Source organism: Mya arenaria, chromosome 12 (genome assembly GCF_026914265.1).
Source record: "Mya arenaria isolate MELC-2E11 chromosome 12, ASM2691426v1".
NCBI classification, from domain to species: Eukaryota; Metazoa; Mollusca; class Bivalvia; order Myida; family Myidae; genus Mya; species Mya arenaria.
This window is the reverse complement of record NC_069133.1, coordinates 16,901,380-16,921,376: the sequence shown is the minus strand read 5'-3', so window position 1 is coordinate 16,921,376 and position 19,997 is coordinate 16,901,380. Positions and strand designations below refer to the sequence as shown.

Sequence of the window (19,997 nt, the reverse complement as noted above, 5' to 3'; positions counted from 1 at the left end):
TGATATTTTCATCACCCGGCGGGTAATCGGGTAATCGACCTGTACCGTACATGTACCATTCCAAATGTAAACAAAATGCGGCCATCTTGGGTGTGAAAATGTACGTTTTCAACTATTTCTCCTTTTATAGTAAATTATTGAAGCAGAAAACAAGTTATTGACCTGCTCCCCACTTTTCGACATCTACGTCATTTTAGAACAAAAATTACAAGTGTATGGTAAATTGAATCGACATGAAATTACCACGATTTGACTGGGTAAAGTGCAGTGTAGTTTGCTATTTCTAATGTTTTTTATCCAAGAAAGTAATTGTATTCGTAAAATCTCGGTAAGGTGCAGGTCGATTACCCGCCCTGTGGCTTAGCCCGTAAAGCAATGATGTGCTGTATAATACTTAACTGGCGCCAGCCTGTAGCGAAACAGGAACTTACACTAAACGCACAAACAACTACTCTTAGTTCATGCCTTTGCAATGATTCGTTAAAAAATAACGGTGATTTAAATCCTGAAAATCTAACCGTTTGAAACAGTGCGTTTATCAATATACTTATTACTCCGCTGTTTCGCTCATTTTAAGACCGTTCCACATTCGGAAATCCTCGGTCATTTTCCATCGAAAACAACCTCGGATGTATATGGACGATTTACAATGTCAAAAATATATACATTTAACTACACAGCAAATAGATCGCGTAGTAATCTCAATTTAGCAGTAAAACTTTATGACTTTAGTCTGAGGAATCTTTATTATGTATACCTCACCAACAATCAATTTAAACTTAGAAATACAAAATATAAGTAAAACTATTATCTAAATTTTTACGAACTACTTCTACTGATGTACCGCCATACATCCGAGGTTATTTTCGATGGAAAATGACCGAGGTGTTCCGAATGACCGTTGCAATGTAAAAAAAAAAAACTGGAATATTCTCACAGAGCGCTGAGAAGATAAAAAATAACGTCATTTCCGATTAAACAAATACAATGAATACAATCGAGTGCAGTTAAATTTCCAATATTCTAATTTGAAAGTGAAATTTGGTAGTAAGAAAGTATTCCTATTCCATCACTTTCAGTTTACCATTAAGTATTCCTATTCCATCACTTTTAGTTTAACATTAAGTATTCCTATTCCATCACTATTAGTTTAACAGTAAGTATTCCTATTCCATCACTATTGGTTTAACATTAAGTATTCCTATTCCATCATTTTAGTTTAACATTAAGTATTCCTATTCCATCACTATTGGTTCAACATTAAGTATTCCTATTCCACCACTATTGGTTTAACATTAAGTATTAATATTCCATCACATTAAGTTTAACATTAAGTATTCCTATTCCATCACTTTTAGTTTAGCACAAAGTATTCCTATTACATCACTATTAGTTTAACATTAAGTATTCCTATTCCATCACTATTGGTTTAACATTAAATATTCCTATTCCATCACTATTATTTTAAAAACAGACACGTTCTTTTTTCAATTCAGCTGGTATGTAGACCAGTGTGTGCATATCACGTGATAAATTACGTCATAAATGCTACGTCGGAAGGCAATATCTTGCTGCGAATGAAGACTTAAATTAAAGATAACTTCACTATTTCTTCACCATTTTAAATGAAACATAGCTCAGTTTACGCCACTTACGGAGCCCCGCCTTTGTTTGTTTTTTTTACCAGAGTTTGATTGAAAGTTTAGTTTTTTAAAACACCTCGACAAACCTTTTCACAATACGGCCGTCTGACGGAGCACTGTCCAAACATTATTTTGGAAACAGGTTTGTCAAAGTGTTTGATGAAACTAATCACCATATCAATCTCCGGTAATAAAACGAAGGCGTGGTTCTTTAAGTGGCATAGACTGCCCTTTGTTTTATTTAAAATGGTGTAGTAAAAGAAAAGTTATCTTTGATTTAAGACTTCATCTAAAGTAAAATGTTGCCTTCCGACGTAGCATATATGACGCAATATATCACGTGGTATACACACACTGGAAGTGTTTGATGAAACTAATCACCTTATCAAACTCCGGTAATAAGACGAAGGTGGGGCTCTTTAAGACTGCCCTTTGTTTTATTTTAAATGGCGTTGTAACAGAAAAGTTATCTTTGATTTAAATCTTCATGTTGCTTAAAATGTTGCCTTCCGACGTAGCATGTATGATGTAATTTGTCACGTGGTATATACACACACTTGTAGACAGTAGAGCGCAAATGACATTTGACAATTTTGTTAAACAAGCATATTAAACAAGCCCCTGTTTAGCGAATTGTGTTGGCCATAAAATGCTTTCCTGTTTACATGACGAAACCACCCGTGCAAGCCTAGTTTCGGTTCAAGTCCCAGTGCCATTTAGGATTAAATTATTAGTGAAAAAAAATAAAGTGGGTATATAACCATGCTAGAGTCTCATATAACTATTGCCCTTGGATAATATTGAATTGATGTTAAGTTGTCTGATAACGCTTCTTCGATCTGCGGGCGCTTGCACTCCCTATGAAGAAGACTTAAATACACTGGACGAAATGCATTAACGGCCACTGATTTGTTTAAATATTAGAACAAAAATATATGTTTACAAACTTGTTTAATGCATACATTTTATTGCAAACATTTATTTAAAAAATCATTTCATTTAAACAATTGTTAATTCATTTAAATTTCAAAATAAGAATGTTTAAGGAAGTCACCATAAAATTAAAACCCACAAAGTAGTGTCTAGAAAAAATAATTAAATCCAGTTATCTGTAAGTCCACTATTTGCAGCATTTACTGGAGTTTTGTCGGCGACTTTGTCCTGTCTAAGGCAGCATTCGTCATTTTGTCATTTATTATCGCTTTTACATATGCATTCATTTAAAAAGATATCATATAAAATTTAAATTTGAAAAATTATTCCCATAGGATAAGCCGAAAGGGGGACACCGCCTCCCGGAAAATTCACGATCACCTTCGGGCGCTGGAATAAAAAGAAAGGAAAAATAAGATTAGATTTATTTCACTGGTGAAATACAGACGATATGAAATATGAAAAATCAGCAATCCCATGTGCAAATTGCCCTTTGGTAAGAGTATAAAATGCCGGCTGATCACCATTAAAGCCAGCGCTCACGGCTGTATACGGATACATCTTTCTTCTGGGTCAGCCCACTGGAATGTGTCTGAAACAAAGAAAAAATGTAGAAATATATTCATTAAATTTTAAATTCAACAAGGGTATAACAGGCTGATGTTTTCTTTTGTACGTAAACATACTGTTAATAGTGTTATGTAATAAGGTTAAGAGACGCACTTTTTCCAATCATTTCAAGTCAACAATTATTACTTCCATACTATTATTATTTTACTTGTTAGAAGACCAAATTAAGCATCCAAATTTATTAAAAATAACAATTGAGTTCACACCTTCGGAGAGGCATCCTATCAGGTAATATGATGATTTATGCCATTGGTCAAGATTCCAAGGAAAATATATTGTACAGCCAAAAATGTACTTAAGTAAAACTTCCCGTTTTTTAACAATTACTCAAGTATATTTTTTGCTGCGGAATTAAGTTTCTTAGAAATATGGACTAAATCTTTTTATCATAAAATTCTATGAGAAAATACGTTTTCACAAAATATAACAAATTGCAAGATTTAAAATCACTATGCTTTTATGTGGTAAAATATGTTCAGATTGAGATGAAAATTTGACTTGAGTATTTTTGTGATAATCGGGCCAAGGCTGCAAGTTCTCTAACGTTCTTAGCTTAACAAGCTTAAGTATCTTATTTCATTAAGCCAAATCTTTTACTTTATATTGATTTCCGTAAATAAAGAATTAGCTTATGGTGATCATACTAGAGTTAATTTCCTTTTAAAGTTTCAAATGTCTGAAGAATGTTGAATATATCACATTAAACCAAACAAAAATAGTGAGCTTATATTGATACTGTTATAATCAATGGACTTCAGACGTTCCAAGAAATAGGGGCCTGGAGGGGGGATATTCATAAAACTTCGTAAGTTATTTTCTAAACTAAATAACTTTCTTAAAATGCTCATACTCAAATAAAAATAAATGTATAAGTATACTTAAAATTAAAGTATGTTCTATTCAATAAGGTCAATAGAAATAATGTATTTTGGAAATTCTTTATTTTCTATTTCATAGGACTGAAGAGATACTTAAATTAGGAAAGTGACTTAAGTTAGAAAATGACTTAAGAAGTTTCATGAATATCACCCGAGGTATTCATTTCTCGTTTCATTTTAAAGTACCTTACCACAGGAAAGCTAAAAGCTTTATTTATTTTACAATTATACTTTCATTATTTTGGATTTCTAAGTGTGCTCTCTTTAAAACTTGAAATTAATACGCCGTTTAAACCAGAGGCAAATATGTGCGTATAAAATCAAATACCCACTTGGATAAATTTGCACTCGGGTCAAAATTTTCCCCATGGCTGGTGATGGGATTTATACAAACACATACCACAGGAGCAAATGATCTGCAGAGGGTATATTTTAATCCACCCATAGTGCAAATGTTTGTCATATAAACAGGGTATCAGTAGTACGTTTTATTAAGAAATACATATTGCTCCTGTAATAAATCAAATAATTGTCGCGTAATGCCAACGCTCACTTAACTTTCGTGATAGTTCGTTCAGTAACCAACCAACAACTGTTCAAGTCTTCTAAGTCTTTATTGTTCACCGTTCTTTCTAAGTATAATAATCAGTATATAATACAGCATGACATTTAAGGTAATCCCACATCCTAGCTGCCGTCCATTAAGGACCCAAGGCCGGTCTCCTTGCCGTGCCTAACCCAACTCCCTAACATTATAATCATGCGTCTATATATATCACTTTTTGTCTAGCTAGTGACAGTTGTGCACATCTAATTTCTTGCCATACACAAAAAGAACGTATTCTACAGTCATGAACTGTCCAGCTAATTGGACCAATAGCCAGCGGCTATCACGACTGTCACCAGCTAAGTACATCTACATTTAATTATGATGAAGTATTTGCCCTCTGTCTCAAATAAACTTTGAATTCTACTATTGATTTTTGGCTATCACTTTAAAGTGTTTCATACGTAACTTTTATGTTACGTGACACTTTAAAGTGTCTACACGCAACTACGTTACGCGACATAATGCATCATACCTTCTGGATGTGTCACTGACGTCCACACCATCACAATCGCAAGGCCGTTTACTGAGCGTTGAGCATTCCTTCCGTTACCAAACACGCTGGCAACGCATACCAGTCCACCATTGATGACGTCAGTTGGACGCCAGAAGCGCACGGCCTCTTGCGTGTAAGCGTACGTCAAACCTCCATATGTACAGACCGGATCCAGAACGGTGGCGCTGTATGCCATTGCGCCACTTCCGGGGAACCGGTAGCCGACGTTTGGACCGTCAACGGCTTCCACCTGATAAATGACCTCATATGGTTACAATTGCGATACATGATGATGATATGATATTATAATGGGACGTCCTGGCCAATAATCATCAACGTGTCGAATCTGAGTTTTAAAGCCTCCGACTTAGAAAACGTTATTTCTAAATGCTACACTATGGTGGCACATAGGTGACATCCGCAACATTTTATTTATATTGTGGCCACATTTTAGTAACCTATGGCCACAGCTTATGTGTACAAATGGCGTTTTAGTATCAGGCGTGCTAACTGTGTTATTGTCATAAAGCGGCAAAAATGAAACGGCTGTTTAAATTGGCTAATCTAAGTCGTGGCCACAAGTTACTAAGTTGTGGCCTCAAGTTACTAAGTTGTGGCCACTATTTAATAATCTGTGGGCTCACGTTATTAAGTTGTGGCCACGATTTAATAAGTTGTTGCCACGATTTAATAAGTTGTGGCCTCAATTTATTAAGTTGTGGAATCAAATTACAAAGTTGTGGCCACAATTAACTTAGTTGTAGACTCAAGTTACTTAATTGTGGCTTAAAATTAATAAGTTGTGGCCTCAAGTTACTAAGTTGTCGCCACGATTTAATAAGTTTTTTCTCAAGTTACTAAGTTGTGGACTCAAATTACTAAGTTGTGGCCTCAATTAACTAAGTTGTAGACTCAAATTACTAAGTTTTGGCTTAAAATTAATAAGTTGTGGTCACAAGTTACTTAGTTGTGTACTCAAATAACCAAGTTGTGGCCACCAGTTACTAAATTGTGGACTCAAGTAAAAAGGTTGTGGCCAAAAGTTTCTAAGTTGTGACCACAAGTTTCTAAGTTGTAGCTTAAAGTTAATAGTTTGTGGCCTCAAGTTACTAAGTTGTGGCTATAAGTTAATGAGTTGTGGCCTCAAGTTACTAAGTTGTGGTCACAAGTTACTAAGTTGGGTCACAAGTTACTTAGTTGTGGACTCAAGGTACTAAGTTGTGGCCACCAGTAACTAAGTTGTGGACTCAAGTAAAAAGGTTGTGGCCACAAGTTACTAAGTTGTGGCCACAAGTTACTATGTTGTAGCTTAAAGTTAATGAGTTGTGGCCTCAAGTTACTAAGTTGTGGCCTCATGTTACTAAGTTGTGGTCACAAGTTACTAAGTTGTGGCCTCAAGTTACTAAGTTGTGACTACAAGTTACTAAGTTGTGGCCTCAAGTTACTAAGTTGTGACCACAAGTTACTAAGTTGTAGCCTCAAGTTCTTAAGTTGTGGCCTCAAGTTACTAAGTTGTGGCCTCAAGTTATTAAGTTGTGGCCTTAAGTTATTAAGTTGTGGCCTCAAGTTACTAAGTTGTGACCACAAGTTACTAAGTTGTGGCCTCAAGTTCTTAAGTTGTGGCCTCAAGTTACTAAGTTGTGGCCTCAAATTATTAAGTTGTGGCTTTAAGTTACCAAGTTGTGACCACAAGTAAATAAGCTGTGGCCTCAAGTTAATAAGTCATGACAACAATTTAAAAAGTTGTGGCCTGCATGTTGAAGACGTGATTTGTAACAAATACAGCATTTTAACCATTTTGATATTGTAATATTGATTGTAGTTTTGAGTTTTGCATTTGAAACCGAAACTCAAGATGTTACTGTAATGAATACGGGCCCGGCATTTTAACACGTTTTCGTCTAGACCCAAGCATGGTCAAGCACACAACGAGATGTGACCAGAAAAGCGCCCTTTTGTTATAAGAAAACATAAAATATAAAAAACTGATGCACCAACGACAATGACGGGAATATTTTCATACTAGCATAGACCCACCCATGCTCTGGTAAAGGAATCTACATGACCGGAAGTTAGCGGAATTTCCAGCTGTTCGTCAACAACTTCCGGTCCCAGGTCCATGGCGGCGGTGATGGCCGGCTGAAGGGATGATGCAGCCCACGCGTACATCTCAAGCATCCCAGAAGAGCAATGAGGGAATATTTCATAGCCGTCTGAACCGCCAGCAAGGAGGCCTGTATACCAGAAATACACAACAGCAGGCGTATATTAACAAAACAAAATGTACTAGCACTAGGAGTGTTTTTTTAATATAATTGTAAGTTTGCAATCAAGAACTAAACCAGCAACTCTGATGTACAATATAAGGGGAAAGGCGCCAATTTAAGTGTTCAACACTTCGAGAAAATATTACACTTTAGTTCATTCAACGACATACATTTTCGATACAAACATATTCAAAGGTGAACTAATTTTTTGTCGACGTTTTGTCAATGTATATATTTGTTAAAACATATTTCGAAATCTCTAAAAAAATATGCACCTGTGTCAGAGACCCACACCCGGATGTTACGATCGTTGAAGGCGTGTATGAAGTATTCATTGTCAGGGTTATCATCCGGATATGACACGAAACTCGCACCTGCAGGAAAAGTGAGACGTTTTCGAAACGCTTCTAGTGCGGGTATGTTTAAGTGTTAAACTTTGTGTGCGCAACGTCATTCAAGTGCTTGTATAAATAATAAGGTTTCAATTGACTAGTTTAAAAGCACGATAAAATTGATTTTTATATGAGAAAACAGTGAGCATATAAGTACACGTTTAGAACGTGAGTTCGCACATGTCGCAAAATTCATTTGCATCTTTTAGAATGAAAAAAAATCATTACAATATATTGCCAAAATATGTTTCTTGCCTTATTATTACGATAGTAGGCCCGATATGTCGTTTAGAACAGATATGTTTCACGCCTTTTAAAGTCATATCCATAGCAAAGGAATGGTTCGTCAATAAAAACGTAAATGGAATGAAGTACAAATGGATTTACACGAACATTCATTGGATTTTAATAGTTCGTTTCCATGGAAACGGGAAGGAAGAAAGGGCATCTACCATGGAGCAATGCTATGGCCAATCCGGTTTCCGTAAATTACTATCTTTGTAATTCGTAATTCGAGTGTCTAAACGTCTGTTTTGTGTGTCCAAGTTGAAATTGATTGCCAGTGAAGTGTAGTATTGCATTAATAAACGAGAGCGCCTTAAGTAAATTCAGTTTAACTGCAAAATTTATTTTACTACGCGATCTTCTTGCAGCGTAGTTAAATATAACGAATTCTGACATTGTAAACCGTCAATATGCTTCCGAGATTGTTTTCCATTGAAAAGGGCCGAGGTGTTCCGAATCCGAATGGGAGTGGAATAAATGTGAAGTAGAAGAACGGTAACTTTAAAATAGAGCTCTTACCGTACAATAAGAAGCGTGCGGATTAATTAAAGCGATGGTGAATCAGAAGCCAGTGTTACGAACAGTTATAAGTCTGAGATCAGGTTAAGATTAAAACACTTTTATTAAATTACAAAGAGGCGTCTTTATTCCGTTTGTATCACAAAAATAATTGTCAGTTTCAAATGGTAATATAATAATTCAGCAAATTACATTACAATTACTCAACTATACGGAAAGTTACATTGAAATGAAGATTTTCATTTTTTCCACTTCAGTCTTGAGAATGCTCGTAATCTTCGACAGTTTGGCTATTCTATTCGGCGCGATAATTATATTTAATACGCAAGCTATTTATTCCACATTACGTGCACATTTATAGTTCCATACAGGACAACCCTCGCGAATGAGATTATGATTAACTAGGTCTTGTTTTGTATAATTTCGATAATTCGGTGCAGTCACCACAACATTTACGTACCAACTTTATCGGCCATGTAACTATATAAACGTACCAACGTTGTCTGCCATGTAACTATATATACGTACCAACGTTATCTGTCATGTAACTATATATACGTACCAACGTTGTCTGCCATGTAACTGTATATACGTACCAACGTTGTCTGCCATGTAACTGTGTATACGTACCAACGTTGTCTTCCATGTAACTATATATACGTACCAACGTTGTCGGCCATGTAACTGTATATACGTACCAACGTTGTCTGCCATGTAACTATATATACGTATCAACGTTGTCTGCCATGTAACTGTGTATACGTACCAACGTTGTCTGCCATGTAACTGTATATACGTACCAACGTTGTCTGCCATGTAACTGTATATACGTATCAACGTTGTTTGCCATGTAACTGTATATACGTACCGACGTAGTCTGCCATGTAACTGTATATACGTACCAACGTTGTCTGCCATGTAACTATATATATATACGTACCAACGTTGTCTGCCATGTAACTGTATATACGTACCAACGTTGTCTGCCGTGTAACTATATATACGTACCAACGTTGTCTGCCATGTAACTGTATATACGTACCAACGTTGTCGGCCATGTTACTGTATATACGTACCAACGTTGTCTGCCAGGTAACTAAATATACTTACCAACGTTGTCTGCCATGTAACTATATATATACGTACTAACGTTATCTGCCAGGTAACTAAATATACGTACCAACGTTGTCTGCCATGTAACTGTATATACGTACCAACGTTGTCGGCCATGTAACTATATATATACGTACCAACGTTGTCTGCCATGTAACTATATATATACGTACCAACGTTGTCGACCATGTAACTATATATACGTACCAACGTTGTCTGCCATGTAACTATATATATATACGTACCAACGTTGTCGACCATGTAACTATATATATACGTACTAACGTTGTCTGCCATGTAACTATATATACGTACCAACGTTGTCTGCCATGTAACTATATATATACGTACCAACGTTGTCGACCATGTAACTATATATATACGTACCAACGTTGTCTGCCATGTAACTATATATATACGTACCAACGTTGTCGGCCATGTAACTATATATACGTACCAACGTTGTCTGCCATGTAACTATATATATACGTACCAACGTTGTCGACCATGTAACTATATATACGTACCAACGTTGTCTGCCATGTAACTATATATACGTACCAACGTTATCTGCCATGTAACTATATATACGTACCAACGTTATCTGCCATGTAACTATATATACGTACCAACGTTATCTGCCATGTAACTATATATACGTACCAACGTGGTCTGCCATGTAACTGTATATACGTACCAACGTTATCTGCCATGTAACTGTATATACGTAACAACGTTGTCTGCCATGTAACTGTGTATACGTACCAACGTTGTCTGCCATGTAACTATATATACGTACCAACGTTGTCGGCCATGTAACTGTATATACGTACCAACGTTATCTGCCATGTAACTGTATATACGTACCAACGTTGTCTGCCATGTAACTATATATACGTACCAACGTTGTCTGCCATGTAACATTATATACGAACCAACGTTATCTGACATGTAATATACGTACCGACGTTGTCTGCCATGTAACTATATATACGTACCAACGTTGTCTGCCATGTAACTATATATACGTATCAACGTTGTCTGCCATGTAACTATATATACGTACCAACGTTGTCTGCCATGTAACTGTATATACGTACCAACGTTATCTGCCATGTAACTGTATATACGTACCAACGTTGTCTGCCATGTAACTATATATACGTACCAACGTTGTCTGCCATGTAACTATATAAACGTACCAACGTTGTCTGCCATGTAACTGTATATACGTACCAACGTTGTCTGCCATGTAACTATATATACGTACCGACGTTGCCTGCCATGTAACTGTATATACGTACCAACGTTGTCTGCCATGTAACTATATATACGTATCAACGTTGTCTGCCATGTAACTGTACATACGTACCAACGTTGTCTGCCATGTAACTATGTATACGTACCAACGTTGTCTGCCATGTAACTGTATATACGTACCAACGTTGTCTGCCATGTAACTGTATATACGTACCAACGTTGTTTGCCATGTCACTGTATATACGTACCGACGTAGTCTGCCATGTAACTGTATATACGTACCAACGTTGTCTGCCATGTAACTATATATATACATACCAACGTTGTCTGCCATGTAACTGTATATACGTACCAACGTTGTCTGCCATGTAACTATATATACGTACCAACGTTGTCTGCCATGTAACTGTATATACGTACCAACGTTGTCGACCATGCAACTATATATACGTACCAACGTTGTCTGCCATGTAACTATATATACTTACCAACGTTGTCTGCCATGTAACTATATATACGTACCAACGTTGTCTGCCATGTAACTCCAACATGTTCTGCCATGTAACTATATATATACGTACCGACGTTATCGGTCATGTAACTATATATACGTACCAACGTTATCTGCCGTGTAACTATATATACGTACCAACGTTATCTGTCATGTAACTATATATACGTACCAACGTTATCTGCCATGTAACTATATATACTTACCAACGTTGTCTGTCATGTAACTGTATATACGTACCAACGTTATCTGTCATGTAACTATATATACGTACCGACGTTATCGGTCATGTATCTATATATACGTACCAACGTTGTCTGCCATGTAACTGTATATACGTACCAACGTTATCTGCCATGTAACTATATATACGTACCAACGTTATCTGCCATGTAACTATATATACGTACCAACGTTATCTGTCATGTAACTATATATACGTACCAACGTTATCTGCCATGTAACTATTTATACGTACCAACGTTATCTGTCATGTAACTATATATACGTACCAACGTTATCGGCCATGTAACTATATATACGTACCAACGTTATCTGCCATGTAACTATATATACGTACCAACGTTGTCTGCCATGTAACTATATATACGTACCAACGTTATCTGCCATGTAACTATATATACGTACCAACGTTATCTGTCATGTAACTATATATACGTACCAACGTTATCTGCCATGTAACTATTTATACGTACCAACGTTATCTGTCATGTAACTATATATACGTACCAACGTTATCGGCCATGTAACTATATATACGTACCAACGTTGTCTGCCATGTAACTGTTTATACGTACCAACGTTATCTGCCATGTAACTATATATACGTACCGACGTTATCGGCCATGTAACTGTATATACTTACCAACGTTGTCTGCCATGTAACTATATATATTACCAACGTTGTCTGCCATGTAACTATATATACGTACCAACGTTGTCTGCCATGTAACTATATATACGTACCAACGTTGTCTGCCATGTAACTATATATACGTACCGACGTTATCGGTCATGTATCTATATATGCGTACCAACGTTGTCTGCCATGTAACTATATATAAGTACCGACGTTATTGGTCATGTAACTATAAATACGTACCGACGTTATCGGCCATGTAACTGTATATACGTACCAACGTTATCGGTCATGTAACAATATATACGTACCGACGTTATCGGTCATGTAACTATATATACGTACCGACGTTATCGGCCATGTAACTGTATATACGTACCAACGTTATCGGTCATGTAACAATATATACGTACCGACGTTATCGGTCATGTAACTGTATATACGTACCAACGTTACCGGTCATTTATATATATATACGTACCGACGTTATCGGCCATGTAACTGTATATACGTACCAACGTTATCGGTCATGTAACAATATATACGTACCGACGTTATCGGCCATGTAACTGTATATACGTACCAACGTTATCGGCCATGTAACTGTAAATACGTACCGACGTTGTCTGCCATGTAACTGTATATACGTACCGACGCTATCGGCCATGTAACTATATATGCGTACCGACGTTATCGGTCATGTAACTATATATACGTACCGACGTTATCGGTCATGTAACTGTATATACGTACCAACGTTATCGGTCATTTATATATATATATATATATATATATATACGTACCAACGTTGCCTGCCATGTAACTATATATACGTACCGACGCTATCGGCAATGTAATCATATATGCGTACCGACATTATCGGCCATGTAACTATATATACGTACCAACGTTATCGGTCATTTACCTGAATATACATACCGACATTATCTGCCCTGTAACTATATATCCGTACAGATGTTATCGGCCATGCAACTATATATATAAGTACCGACGCTATCGGCCATATAACTATATAAACGTACCGACGCTATCGGCCATGTAACTGTATATACGTACCGACGCTATCGGCCATGTAGCCGGGCATTTGCCCGTCTATGAGTTTGGCTCTGACCAGGACCAGAGCCGGGTAAGCATCAAGTCCGTGGGCTGTCGTAACGTACAACTCGCTCGCTGCAAAAATGTTATGGTCTTGATAAGAGTATAATATTAATTAATTTTATAAGCTCAGCAATTGTAGTGGTCACATTTAAAAAACATGTATTATACAAGATTACCATTCAGAAAACGTAAATTAGATCGTAAGAAATAAAATAAATGAAAATTACAAAATAAATACCGATTTTTAGCTAGCTAATTAACAATAACGAACACATATATATGCTAAATGTTAATGACAATGTGTGTGGGTTTTAAATACGACTGTAAGTATCGTAAACGTATCACATCATGAATTGGTATTTGGGAATTTTTCTTTCAATACAAATATTAATCACAACGGCATGTGTGACGTATTATACTTACGATCAGCGGAGCGAGCCCGGACGGGGACGGCCGTTTTGTTCATATCCGGTGTCGGCAGGGAACCAGCTCGCCACGCGCGGAACCGCACGTGCACATGGTCTTCTTCTTGGGAGTTCGGGCCCGAGAAATACGTGCCATTCTCTGACAAAAAGCGTTCGATGGCACACGTTATTATTAGTTTAAAGCTGCGCGCTCACAGATTTACCGTTTTGACTACCGTACTTAATCGTACAAGTTTACTTTTCATTTTAATAAAGGAGAAACCAGTCATAAAATACGCTCTTGTTTGTTTTCCCTTATATATAGCGAACTCGGCTCTTCCGCCGTTTGCCTTTCTTTGTTTATCCGTATACCCAGCGAAACCGGCACTGTCACTGTTTGCCCCTCTTTGTTTACCCGTTTTTTATAGAAAACTCGGCCTTTCAACTGTTTGCACCTCTTTGTTTACCCGTATACCCAGCGAACCCGGCCCTTTCGATCCACTGTTAGCCCCTCTTTGTTTACCCGTTTACCCACCGAAACCGACCCTTCCACTGTTTGGCCTTCTTTGTTTACCCGTATACATACAGAGTCCGGCCCTACCTCTGTTTGCCCATCTTTGTTTACCCGTATACATACAGAGTCCGGCCCTACCTCTGTTTTCCCTTCTTTGTTTACCCGTATACATACAGAGTCTGGCCCTTCCACTGTTTGGCCCTCTTTGTTTACCCGTATAAATACAGAGTCCGGCCCTACCTCTGTTTGCCCTTCTTTGTTTACCCGTATACATACAGAGTCCGGCCCTACCTCTGTTTTCCCTTCTTTGTTTACCCGTATACACACAGAGTCTGACCCTTCCACTGTTTGGCCCTCTTTGTTTACCCGTATACATACAGAGTCCGGCCCTACCTCTGTTTGCCCTTCTTTGTTTACCCGTATACATACAGAGTCCGGCCCTACCTCTGTTTTCCCTTCTTTGTTTACCCGTATACACACAGAGTCTGGCCCTTCCACTGTTTGGCCCTCTTTGTTTACCCGTATACATACAGAGTCCGGCCCTACCTCTGTTTGCCCTTCTTTGTTTACCCGTATACAAACAGAGTCCGGTCCTACCTCTGTTTTCCCTTCTTTGTTTACCCGTATACACACAGAGTCTGGCCCTTCCACTGTTTGGCCCTCTTTGTTTACCCGTATACATACAGAGTCCGGCCCTACCTCTGTTTGCCCTTCTTTGTTTACCTGTATACATACAGAGTCCGGCCCTACCTCTGTTTTCCCTTCTTTGTTTACCCGTATACACACAGAGTCCGGCCCTACCTCTGTTTGCCCTTCTTTGTTTACCCGTATACACACAGAGTCTGGCCCTACCTTTGTTTGCCCTTCTTTGTTTACCCGTATACATACAGAGTCCGGCTCTACCTCTGTTTTCCCTTCTTTGTTTACCCGTATACATACAGAGTCTGGCCCTACCTCTGTTTGCCCTTCTTTGTTTACCCGTATACATACAGAGTCCGGCCCTACCTCTGTTTGCCCTTCTTTTTGTTCCTGTATGCATAGCAAACCGGCCCACCCATCGCTAGACCCTCTTTGTTTGACTGTAGATATAATAATCTCGGCCTCTCCATCGTTTGCCCCTCTTTGTTTACCTGTATATATAGCAAACCCGTCCCTTCCAAGTTTGCTATTTTTTATGGGAGCGCTTGCTACAATTTTCTCGTTATTGTAATAGTATATGACGCCACCAAACGGCTCTGATTCGTCGTCGTCCCTTGGACGCCCACCTGAAAGTTGAAATAGACAAATTACGCGTTTAAAATGACACACTTTGGTAAAAGTAGATATATTTCAGGGCATTTGTTGACATGCCAGTCACGGCCAACTTTTTACAGATCGATGTAGCTTTTTACATATTGGTGCAAGTCTTTACATATCGGCACAACTATTGACATATTGATGCAACTATTGGCATATCGGGGCAAATTTTGACAAAGTAGGGCAATTATTGACATATAATGTATTGAGGCAAGCATTAACATATCGAACCACCTATTGACATACAACGCAAATGGGCAATAATTGACATATTAAGAAAACTTTTGGCAAATCGGAGCAAACTTTGTCATTTTGGGATAACTTATGTTATATTGGAGCAAATATTGACATATTTGACCAACTAGTAACATATCGGGCCAATTATTGACATAATGGGCCAAGTATTGACATAATCAGGTTAACTTTTGACATAGCATATCAGACAAACTATTGATAATCAGGCCAACTATTGACGTATCGGATCAACTATTGGTTAATAAGGAAAGACAGATCGAGCTAGTTATTGACAAAGCGGGGAAACTGTTGATATATGAGGGGAAATGTTGATATATTGTAGCAAATATCGAAATTTCGGGAAATGTTATGATATATCGAGCCATCTATTGATTTTGGGCCAACTATTGATAGAACAGAACAGAACAGAAATTGTATTAGACTATTGAAATGAGAATTGCAGTGAAAATACATATATTATACACATAAAGAGGCTTTGAACTTTAACCATAATATAATAATTAAGATCATGGCAATAAGAGGAGTACCTTATATTCTAAAGTTAACTTTTCTAATGATATATTTCATGAATTTACACAACTTTAAAAACATAATACAATATGGATTCAATTTCATAACACGTTTAAATGACAATAATTGGGGTTCGAAAATTAAAGTTATCAATAAAACGTCGTACTTCTTAAATGAAAAAAACTACATTCTAACAAATAATGAAATTCATCACCCATACGATTAGAAACACAACGATGGCAATTTCTGTCATTTATATTTATATTCCTTCAACTACCTACTTCAACTGGAAAGTGATTGTTTCCTGTTCTAAATCGTATAATATAATTCAACAATTTTGACGGTGTTTTGACAAGATAGTTTTCAAATTCAAATCGTTCTTTAAACAACCTATAATTTACACATTTACTTGAAGACAGTAGTGTACCATTCGTTTAAAAACAAATCAGACAGTTTCTGCTTAACACCCTTTTGTAACCATTTTTTTATTTGGAAATTCGTGGCTTTACCAATAATTTATTAGACCATATTTGATGAAGATATTCTTAACATGTTTAATCCATTTGAAGTCATTAGCTCTTACATTTGCAGAATACAATGTGACGTTGTATACTGAGATTGAGAGTTTATGACAAGATGGAACGAAAAGTTAGACCAGTAATTGACCATTCATGAATCTATATCTATTTGCAAGGCTAAACGCGTTTCACCATGTACCATACATGTTGGCGTACTACTTTAACATTTAATATATATATTTTAAACATTTTAATTGAACCTTTTGGAGTATGTAATTGTTACCAAAACCCCAACATTCACAATCGTATAGTAATATCACCTTTGTTGCCGGTTTTGCAATATAGTCAATTGTTTTACAAAACGAACCACTTTAATAAAGAAATACCTTAATATTTATATTCCATAACAACATTTATAGTATCATTACATAAAGAAAACGTATAATGAATCTACCTCTGGAGAAAATGAAAACCTTAGTTTTTGAAGTATTAACAGTTAAATTCCACTGCAAGCAATAAATAAGGTATAGTGCATTCTGTAAATCTATAGCAGATTCAGACAATATCACAGTATCGTCAGCATAAAGGAGTACGAATAACTTAATAAAAAATCAATTAATCTGAAATTATGTTCATGTTTATCAATAACAATGTCATTTACAACCAAACTATTTAGAAAATACTGATGCAAATCATTTACAAAGAATGAAAATAGTAAAGGAGATAAATTTTCTCCTTGTCGGACTCCAACACAACAAGAAAAATAGCCCGACTTTGTTCCATTTACTTTTACACAGCTTTTTTGCTTGTTCGTACATGTTTCTTACAACATTTAAAAGGTTTCCTTGTATCTTATGTCCATATAGTTTAAATCATAGCATGTTTCTATTAATATAATTAAAGGCACATTTTATGTCAATAAAGGCAGAACAATTTGTTGCGAGATGTGTACAGGTGTTCTATAAGAATGTTTAAAACAAACATGTTATCGACTGTTGAATGTGCTGGTCTAAAACCAGTTTGAAATTCGCTTAACATATCGTACTTTTCAATGAATTTTAATAATCTATTATTCAAAACTGTTGTAAATAGCTTACCAAAGCAACTAAGCAGTGTTATTGGGCGATAATTAGCGGGATCACACATATCACCCTTATTTTTTTACATTGGGTTAATAACACCATTTGTCCAATTTTCTGGTAAAGTTGCAGTTTTAAAGACAATATTAAATAGCTTAAGATACACACTCTTTATGATATCAAAAGAATGTTTCAGGTATTCATTTATAATCTTATCATTGCCAGATGCCTTGTTATTTTTTAAAATTTCTAACAGCACTTTTAATTACTTCAAGTTTTATTTCGCTATCTAGCATGTGGTTATCTACATCTGCTTTAATATCAGAACAGAACAGAACAGAATTTATTACACGTAAACTATACAGTTTTTTGTGTGTTTCATATACGTATTAAATATATTACAATTACAATTATACAATGTAGTGTGAAATATTAAATCGATATTATATTCAATCTATGTTTAAGGATGAACTCGAATAGTAAATCACAAATCTATCAAACTATAATAGTATACAATACAATAACCAAATGCTTTTTATATACTAGTATATGTTGGAACAAACGATATTCAATTGATCAATTTCTAACATGAAAACAGACTAACATTGTATATATAAACATAAATGGTAACACAAAGTTACAAATGTTGACAAAGCAAACTACTGCTTGAGATAAATATGTGTATCAAGGCTTATAATTATAGATTCATTAATATAGCAGAACGCAACTTAAATGCTTCCGATATGTATTTGCTTAACATAATTGTTCCATGTGTGTTTTGTGTATTAAGCAGTTGCACAAGTTTAAACATACTAGGTCTAATTCTATAATAACTTTTAATATAAGTTTGTCTTAATTGGACATTAGGTGTACACTTAAATATAAAATGAGATTCGCCTTCTATTTCGTTCGAATCACACACTTGACAAAGACGTAAGTGGCGCTCTAATCTATCATATCTGCCAGTATGAATTCTTAAATTATGCGAACATATACGTATTTTTGTGATAGCAATTCTAAGATTTCTTGACACAATATTGTCTAAATAGTATTCAAACTCAAATACAGATTTAAGTACTCTATAAACAGTTAAAACACCATTTTCATTAGCACTTCCATGCCATTGTTGTAAATATTCGTCTATCAGACGCTGTTGAAAAATACAAATGAATAGGTTTTCGTTTAGCTGTGTATCATTACACCATACATAATAGAAGCCATACTAGGTGAGAAGGTTCTTAAGTAACCTTATTGAACCAATTATCTTGATTGTTATCAATATCGAAACGTCTTCTATGACAGATTGAGTAATTACATTATTACTTTTCTTAATTTGAACCAGTATTTTACAATAAGTACATATCTATTTATATACAATGGATATCTACCCCATTTTCCGTATACAGCAACATTTGAGGACGATTGTCTAACGCCTAATACGGCTTTGCAAAATTTTACATGTATCTTCTCTAGCTGAGTAGACTTCACAAGAAACAATCAATTTCTCACCCGTATGTAATAATAGATTAAACAAAGGCATCAAATAATTGCAAAGCTACCCTAGGTTTACATTCATACTTTTTTAGATTTGACAACAAGGTGTTGACTGCTTTTAAACCTTTACCATATAATGTTTTCTGTATTAAGGCTAAAAATACAAATATAATTTACAGTTACTCCTAGATAGTTAAAATCATTTACAATGTCAACCTCTTCGTTTGCATACACCCATTTTTCATTACGTTTTGTACCACCTCTTTTTCGAAAAATTACAATTTTTGTTTAAGCAATATTAACTTCTAAGCCCCAGGTATTACAATAATTGTATAAACGGTCAAACGACATTTGTAAGTCTTCCGGGGTTTCACCAAGAACAACCATATCATCA

At 36.0% G+C, this 19,997-nt stretch overlaps 1 protein-coding gene across 1 annotated transcript in view; it reads right to left on the bottom strand.

Annotated features, from left to right (window-relative positions):
• Nucleotides 1-2,613: 2,613 nt before the first annotated feature.
• The window catches only part of LOC128210314 (uncharacterized), a 21,232-nt gene continuing 3,848 nt past the window's right edge, over nucleotides 2,614-19,997 (bottom strand). The window contains exons 3-10 of the mRNA XM_052914582.1: nucleotides 15,582-15,716; nucleotides 13,957-14,097; nucleotides 13,492-13,605; nucleotides 7,730-7,828; nucleotides 7,225-7,421; nucleotides 5,167-5,437; nucleotides 3,101-3,168; nucleotides 2,614-2,966 (exon numbers count right to left, since the gene is read on the bottom strand). Of these exons, the coding sequence (XP_052770542.1) occupies nucleotides 3,116-3,168; nucleotides 5,167-5,437; nucleotides 7,225-7,421; nucleotides 7,730-7,828; nucleotides 13,492-13,605; nucleotides 13,957-14,097; nucleotides 15,582-15,716 (1,010 nt within the window). The 3' untranslated portion in view covers nucleotides 2,614-2,966; nucleotides 3,101-3,115. The remainder of the gene's footprint in view (nucleotides 2,967-3,100; nucleotides 3,169-5,166; nucleotides 5,438-7,224; nucleotides 7,422-7,729; nucleotides 7,829-13,491; nucleotides 13,606-13,956; nucleotides 14,098-15,581; nucleotides 15,717-19,997) is intronic.